Below are 8,426 nucleotides of genomic sequence, written 5' to 3' on the forward strand. Positions count from 1 at the left end.
ATGAACACAGCTGGATACAGCCACAGACATGTGGCTGGTGCATGTCCACCTTGCTGTTCAGCAGGATCCTCAGGATCTTTTGTTCAGAGGTGCTCCTGGCCAGCCTGTCCACAGCTGGCAGCGCAAGGACTTCACCTTCCTTGTGGGAATTTCTGAGGTTCCTTCAGCCCACTCTGAGCTTGCTGAGCACTGGCCAGGCAGCAGCCCTTCCCTCCAGCTTATTAACTACTCCCTCCCTGGCATCACCCTACACTCAGCCAGGGTACATTCCATCCCACCAACAAATATGGTGCACAGTCCCAGTTCCAGTACCAAAACTGTGATACAACTTAGGCTGTTGCATTTAAAATTCACTATTCTTCAGTTCAGCCACAAATCCATGTTCATAGCTGCAGAACATTACGCTGTGTCACAAAAGCCTTTTGTCAGCGGGTGTAATTTTTCGGAGGCACTTTTTACATGATAAATTACTCTCCTGCTGAGAATTCTTTTTTAATTAGCATTTTCATAAGTTTGGACCACATTCAACAAACGTTTACTTAACATTTTATTCAACAATAGACAACAATTTTTTCCCTTGGCAAACCCACGACATTCCAGTGCAGAACCACAACACTGAGCAGGCTGAGTAGCATGAACAGGGTGCTACAGTGCAGAAACATAAAACAGGACACAAGTGATAAAGCCAAAAACAGCATTAATGTTACCATGTCCAAGCATGTGGAAATGCTAGTGCTTCTGCTAAGAATGCAAGAGATTCAGGAAACCCATTCTTATGCTAAGTGTTTCACACAACATGTTACAAATTTATTAAAAAAGACAACTATAATGAAAGAGTTCTGGGTTCCATATATCAACAAATCTACTTGAAAAACTGCCTCACACCATGAGCAAAATTTAAGGAAGAATCTGGGTTTATATGAATGGACAGCTAACTGTAATGGAAAACAAAGAAAGCTGAAGACTTTCTCACAACAGCAACTCTACAGGTGCCATCAGTGTTTTTCCTAAAAAGGTTACATACAATCATTAACCCATCCTCATTGATGGTGTAAAATCACCTCTGCATTCCTTCAGCATCCATTTTTTACAATATTAGTCTTCAAATTATACTGCATATGTAAAAATTGAAATGTTTGAAGTTGAATGCTTAGAACTAGTCAAAAAGCAAACTACAAAGCAAACAACATCTGAATTTATAAGGAAGAGACAGCAAGGTTAAAAAAAATTGCTATTTTATATACTTATTTCTATGTCTACATCTTTTATCTTTTGTGCAGTTTTAGTCTCCTCTTGATCCCACAACCTCAAAGAACAAAATAGAACCACAGAAGACACAGAGGAAGGCCAAAAAAAGTCAATGAAAACAGTTAAAACACAAATGGTTTCCATATGACTTAATAGACTAAGACTCTTGGACCTGAAAAAAACCCCACAACAGATGGCGGACATAAAAAGGTGAATATAGAACAATTATTCAATGTCTAACCCACTAATAAGAGAAAAAACTATCAGATTAAATTAGTAGCAGACATGTTTAAGACCAGAAGTTTTCAAGAGTAGAAGTCAGAAATCTATGTTCTGGTTTTATAATACAAACTTGTACTGTAAAGATTGTCTTCTTTGCTAGAACTATTTAAAATGATTCCTATCTAGTAATTTCTTAGCCTAAGGTCATCTACCTGTCCTAAGAACATTTTGGGTTTTTTTATCCAACCATAAAAGTAGTGACAAACATTAAAATGTTTTTTTCATGGGAAATATTTTCTTTTTAATTATATTTGTAATCAACAGAACCAATGATACTGATCAATGAATTAGCAAACAGTAACAATTGATCGAGAACCGCATGGCCATTTCTGTTTCTCAAATTTTTCATCCAATCCTACCCACACTGAAATAAATTGAAGCATCTATATGGACTGAAAGCAGCAAAAAAGAGATGGATTTTCTAAGCTAAGTCATAAAGTAGAGGTTATCTGGGACCTTCTCCCCTCATCATGAAAAGAGTATCACCTCTGCTTCCTTTCTATCCCAAATGACCAGAAACTTCTCTTTCCCTACTCTTCTGACAACTGAAATATAATTAGCACTAAAAAAAATATTAGTAAGTTCCTTATTTCATGTTGTTCTCAGTCAAGTACTTCTTCACATAAGTCTTACTGGTGGAAATGAAGAAATACAGTAAATATAACTAGCAACAGAAACATCCAGTATAAATGGTTCAAATCTGACCTAAAACCTGTAATTTTTTTTACTAAAAATAGAAAGAAAACCAGCAGCTACAAAAGGAACTTGACTGAAAATGACAAAAAGATTAAATACACATTGCCAAACAATGTACACTGCTATCAAATGTTCAGGAAATAAAAAAAATGTCAACAACAAAGCTGACAGCAATAAAAGGATGAAAAATTACTATGACTTTTAACAAATTCCTACAGTTTTTAGTTAACATTACTAATCGCTATTCTAGAACAAAGTTTCACAAGAGAAAGTAAGCTGAGAAACATGTCTTCTTTTAAAATGACTCCACAATCTATGGAGAAAAATATAAATAGTATCAAAACTGGATTTCTCATATTTCAAATAATACAGTAAGCTTGTGATACAAAGGGAAATTACTACAAAGAATTTGTATTTCAAAATATTCCACTTAGTAGGAAAACTGCTTATTTTAGCCTACAGAACAAAAGTACCTGTAAGATGTGTCAGTCATACTGAATTTACCCCTTCTAACATCAAAGAATATTCTCCTCTGCAGAATGGGATCTATTAGTTCACTAACTCAACACTCATTTGCTGTCTTAGAATTAACTTTCAAAATCCTCCTAAAGTTTCCCCTTCTTACTCTACAGAAAGATTTACATAGGAATCAGGAAACATATCCCATCTCTACGAGTGAAATGCACAAAAATTAGGAGGTTCAGTGATTAACTGCTGACTTGAAATCCACTTCACCTTTTACATGCAACATAGGCCCTTGGCCTTAGGCAGTCCAAAACCTGACAAAAAGCAAGGTAAAAGTCTGAGAGTACCAGCTGTGAATCCCTTGCATCATTCATTACAAAAGCTGGAAGAAGTAGAACTGAATTAGGTTGAAGAGAAAATAAGACCTCATGGTTAAAACAGTTGAAAGTTGTCTGGAAGACGGCAAAACTTTCCTTTCTTAGAGGTTCCCAGTATTTTGATGGCAATATAAGCAAACAGTTTCAATCAGGTAATGACTGTATGTTTACTTTCCTGCATGCCCATCTTGAACACCAAGAATTCCAATCTGCAAAGTGGTAGGCATTAAAAATTAAGAGAATTCAAGAAAAATTTCACTCTGAACACATCAACTGTTCTTATATTAAGTATGATAGCTTCATCTCAGCCCACGGGGAACTTGTCAAAAAGAAGTCTGTAAAGCATTAGAGATTAGGTGGGTATTTTTAAGAAGGTAGCCCCCTTAGTTATCTAAAAGGTAGAGACCTACCAGCTTGCTTTATTTCAACAGATTCAACACTATGACGATGATGGTGTAAGACAAAGCCAAGCAGGAATTTGGTGATTTTGCCGATGGCACAAGGTTTCACTGGCATCAGCAAATAATGCAGGAAATCATCCTTACAATGACAATACCAGGCAACACTCACTGATTAGTTTCCACTACAGACACTGAATGAGCATATGACAGCATTAAACCAATTCTGTGTGGCTGATCCAGTATGATACCCTGACATGTGATCCACCACACATTTGACAAATGTGTTTAAAAGTGGGCCTAAGTACAAAATATGTTTTCTTATATTCAGGCTTCATTAAATACTGAGGCTGCTGCTCAACCCCTGCCCTGGCTGCACGAACTTGGATTCAGAGAAGCACTACTGTCAATTCAGGTCAGCACTAACCTGAGGATCTCCATGTCATCTTACACCCTTCTAGTACACACTACAGTGACACCTGAATAGCCCAGGTAACTGGGAAGTCAAGATAAAACTGTTCTCCAGGCCAGATTCAACCTACAAGCTACACATGATACTCCTACTTAAGCTCTGTGAGCAGCTCATTGCCCTGTTGTTTCCTTTTCTAGATTCTGGAAATTTGCAACTAGGCATAGTTTTCATGTGACCTATATGAAGCAGTGTTCTAAATACTCTCTTTTTGTATCCATAAACAAAAAGTAGGTTCATTCCATAATTTTTGTCTTTGTTTCCCAAGGAAATGAGCATTATATAATGAAACAGTTCATTTCCTGCCTCATCCTTGTATTGTTTACAAATTCTCTGGTTAATTTAAGACAAAATTGACAGGAAGTTTTAAGAACTTTATACTCTTAGCATTTAATATTTCATAAAAATCAGCAGTCAAATACAACACAAACACAGACTCCACTGAACACAAGGACAGCCCAGCAGCCAATAAACCCCTGCACAGCACACACAGGTGGAGCTGCCTGCTCCAAACCAAACAGCTGGAAAATGGGAAAAAAGAAAAGGACAGTCTTCTCATAAACATCAGAGATCAGGACACTTCACAGACACTCAGGAACAAAATTATCAAAAATATACATATTTGCCAAGGTCCTTGACCTCTACATCAGGAATGAGAAGTGTTAAACTGACAGGATCATAGGGGGAAAATATGGAACTCCATGTTCATTAGTCTCATCACTCCAGCAATAACTTCTCAGATGACAATACCACACTAATTTATTCTTCTCTACTAGATTCCTTTTATCTGTACAGCTCACTATTTTCTCTAATACTACTTCTCCCTTCTTAGCCCTAAACTCCTCACAATGGAAACTCTACAAAAGAGTTTAAGATCAAAAATACTTAGCTCAGTCTGAAAAGGTTCATCTCCAGATGTATTTCACCTCCTTGAGAAATGTAAACTTGTGCAGCCTGTGATACATTAGAGCATGTTCAAGTGTGGCCCAAAAATCTGGTAATAGTAGATTCATGAGGATATATGAGACATGCAATTCTGTCTCAGGCTATAAAACATCTCACCTGTGACCTCTAACATTTCTTTGCCTCCTCCATGCAATGTGATGTGGCTTGCATTGCTAGCTCCTCACCCAGACCTCAATTCACCAGACTTCTCCTCTCTAAGGTAGGCACCAAAGCTTTGCTCTTGCTCCAAAGAGGAGAAGCAGCACAGAGCAATCAAGTTAATGCCGCCATGAGGAACATTACCACAGCAGTGCTGAAGGATTCTCTGAAGTCACTCCTCAACTTTCTCCCCACTCCCAGCAAACTGCCACAAGACCTCAGGCTTGAGCAGCACTAGATGGGAGGACTTTAATCTCAGACTGCCCACCAGTCTGGTTTTACTACTGCTTTCAGTTTGGCCTTCCTCTCCACCATATTTGACATCTCCCCATTCTGATACTCTCCGTGTCAATCCTCCTCTATGAAAAAGTGGAAATACTAAGCAATAAATAATCTTGCATCATAAAACAGAGCTTCTAGTAAGTTCAAACTTGATTTTGGAAGATAACTATACAGAAATAAAAACTGCAAATACTTGAATGTCATTTGAGCCAAAACTTTCTGAATTACATTGCCCTCTGTTGTTTCCTCACAAATCTGAGATTGCCTGACCTATGCCAACTGTAACCTGTAACTGATGTCTTTACAAACAAATACAAAAGGAACATGTTTTTAAATGACATGAACTTTCTAAAGAAGAAGATGTTAACAGTTCCTGCAGTCACTAGATGAGGGCTTTGAACTTGGTCACATGAAGAATACTTGGGTTTTAAATGTCTGCCAGTGAGCGTAACTGGCATAAGCATTGAGCGTAAGCATTGACACCGACCAAAAGGGTCACTGGCCATGGCCAGTGGCAACCTGGTTCTCTGTAACACTTGATACAAAACGCCTCACTTTTATAAAAACTTTGGGGTTTAGTGTTAGAACCACTGGAAGTTGGTATGCTGACAAAGTGACACTGGAAATGGTACTTAGAGATTTTTAAGAACACACAAAACCAGCTAACTAATTCTATATTGATTTGAGCTCTTTTAATTTTGTGCGTTCTTCACATCTATGTCCTGCTTTGAAGGAGTTTTGAACTATTTTATATTTATTCCTCAAAAAGAAACTTTCAATCTTACTTATTTTCTTTGCCTCTACCAAAGAAAAAAAAATTTTAAATCTGGCCAGATACAGCATCCTTAAAACTGAGCAAAGTATTTTCTCTCCTTACTTAAATGCATTTACAAATTTACTTTGACACAATTCAAGTTCTGTATTTTGACAGTTTAGACTAGAAATCACACGGTTTGAGGCTGCCTTCAGTGACTAATATTCAACCCAATCAAATTCATACTTTTAAATGCTGCTGGCTAGAACGCATTACTGCTAAACAGTACAGCCAAGGTAAGGTACTGTTGAACAAACAGAATGGAGAGAGCATCAAAATAAGGAATAAAAATTGTAACACCTACCAACAACTCTACAGCAATCAGCTAGTCAGTTGAAAACAAAGAGGAAGAGGCATGCCTGCTACAGGCTACAGCAGAAAAACACATTCCATTTGCTGTCTTCAGGAAGAGTACTAAATCAAAACCTAGCAGACCACTTTCATGATTGGAATTCTTTTTAATCCCACCTAACATTTCACTGTAAACTATGCACCACATTTTCTCAAGAGCTTGAGTCCCATTTTGGGTATTTCACAAGAGCATCTGCAAGACAGTTGAGCTGTTTCTGAAGTCTGGCCATAATGAGAAATGTTGCATTCTTTTCAAAGGCTAGATTGCTTTATTCATCCGTGACTATTTGGTTTAACTTTTAAGAAGTAATACCCTAAATCCTCTGAAAATATTACTCACGAATTTCACATATTGTGAATATTTTCAGACCCAACAGATCCTCACAGATTTCTGGGATAATGCTGCCTAAACTGAAAACAGACAGATTTTGAAGGATAATTTTTTTTTCTGAGCTTGAGTTATGTAAAATGTCCAGACCCAGCAGAATTTTTCTGCTCTCTTCCTGATAATATTAAGAGGACTTTTCAGCAGAAAAGAACACAGCCAACACAAAGCTGGCCAGCTCAGACTCCTGGTGTGCACAGCTTCCAAGACAGGGTGAGCACGCAGCTTTGCTTGAGCAGTGCAACTTCTCTTTACAGAGGCCTGAATTACTAATCCAGGGAAACTGACAGCAGAGAAGCATCCCACATGCGAAACAAACCAGAACAGTTTGTTTCCCACACACACACTGTTTTCCTAAATCCTTTAAGTTATAACAACAGATGCTTTCAGAAAGAAACACCTCGGCCGAGGAAGCTGCATACCTTAGGTCCTTGTCTGGCTAGAAATAAAGTTCTGTTTGTTTGGTTTTTTTAAAGGATTTTTACCAAGGTGTGAAATTACTCTCAGAATCGAGAGGTTTCAAAGCAAAGCTCGGAAGCCCTGCCTTTGAAGATGAGCATCTCCAAACAAACCCAACAAGTGTCTAGTACATTTCGCTCCTTTGTTGTTGTTGTTTCTAAGTGATGACTAGAAAGATCTGCGGACAGCAGCTCCTGTGCAGCCTGTTAGCTCCCAGCAACCGGCGGAGAGCAGGGAGCATCTCTCGCCTGGGGACTCAGTTTTCAGAGACTCTGGGGCCAGGAGAGTGACAACGACTTTTAGAGCAGTTGGCAAAGTCCCTGCGGGAAGGGTGGACAGGGCTGCGCACCTCCGGCACCGACATTCCCGGCCCGGGTGCGGGGGGCCCGGCGGTCCGGGACCCCTCGGCGGGCAGGGGCGGCAGAGCCCGGGCCGGGGGCTGCCCAGCCCGGGGGGCTGCGCCGCTCGCCCCCGCCTCCCCGCCGGAGCAAGGGCGGCTCACGGCACGGGGGGATGGATAGCTCCGTCCTCCTCTGGTCCTCTCCGCGGCGCCCACGGGCGCACGCCCGGCATCCCCGGGGCAGGCGGCGGCGACGGCGGAGGAGGAGGAGGAGGAAGAAGGATGCCGGCCACCGTGGCAGGGATTTATTTACCCCGCCCGGCTCCTGGGCACGGAGACAGGAGGAGGGAGCACCACACTCACCTCTCCCCCATCATCCAAGAGCCCTTGCACCGTAGCCCCCGCAGCCGGGCCGAGGGGGACAGGGAACAGAGCAGGCGCTTCCCCGCCGCCCTCCTCGGCTGGGGTCCCGCTCGGCTTCGGTGCGCCCCCACCTCCCACCGCGGTGGGAGCCCTCCCTCCCCCCGGAGCCGCCCCTCTCCCCGTGCCCGGGGGAGGAGAGGGAGAGGAGGGGGCTGGGGGAGGGGAGCGGTTCGGGGCGAGAGAGAGGAGCCCGTTATTGGCCTACTTACCATCAATCGCCATGATCCCCGGCGGGGTGGGCCGTACCAAGCGGAGGGAGCGCACGCAGGAGAGGCGCTGCCGGGCGCCGCGGCTGCCAGGCGGGAGCGGCGGGAAGGCGGGGCGGGAGGTGAG

At 41.6% G+C, this 8,426-nt stretch overlaps 1 protein-coding gene across 3 annotated transcripts in view; it reads right to left on the reverse strand.

Annotated features, from left to right (window-relative positions):
* SYT14 (synaptotagmin 14) overlaps positions 1–8,426 on the reverse strand; it is an 89,122-nt gene extending 80,696 nt beyond the window's left edge. For all 3 annotated transcript variants that reach the window (XM_085054915.1, XM_085054914.1, XM_085054912.1), the window contains exon 1: positions 8,303–8,426. In XM_085054915.1, the coding sequence (XP_084911041.1) occupies positions 8,303–8,315 (13 nt within the window). In that variant the 5' untranslated portion in view covers positions 8,316–8,426. The remainder of the gene's footprint in view (positions 1–8,302) is intronic.

This window comes from Lichenostomus cassidix, chromosome 3 (assembly GCF_008360975.1).
Source record: "Lichenostomus cassidix isolate B80296 chromosome 3, HeHo_3.0, whole genome shotgun sequence".
Classification (NCBI taxonomy): Eukaryota; Metazoa; Chordata; class Aves; order Passeriformes; family Meliphagidae; genus Lichenostomus; species Lichenostomus cassidix.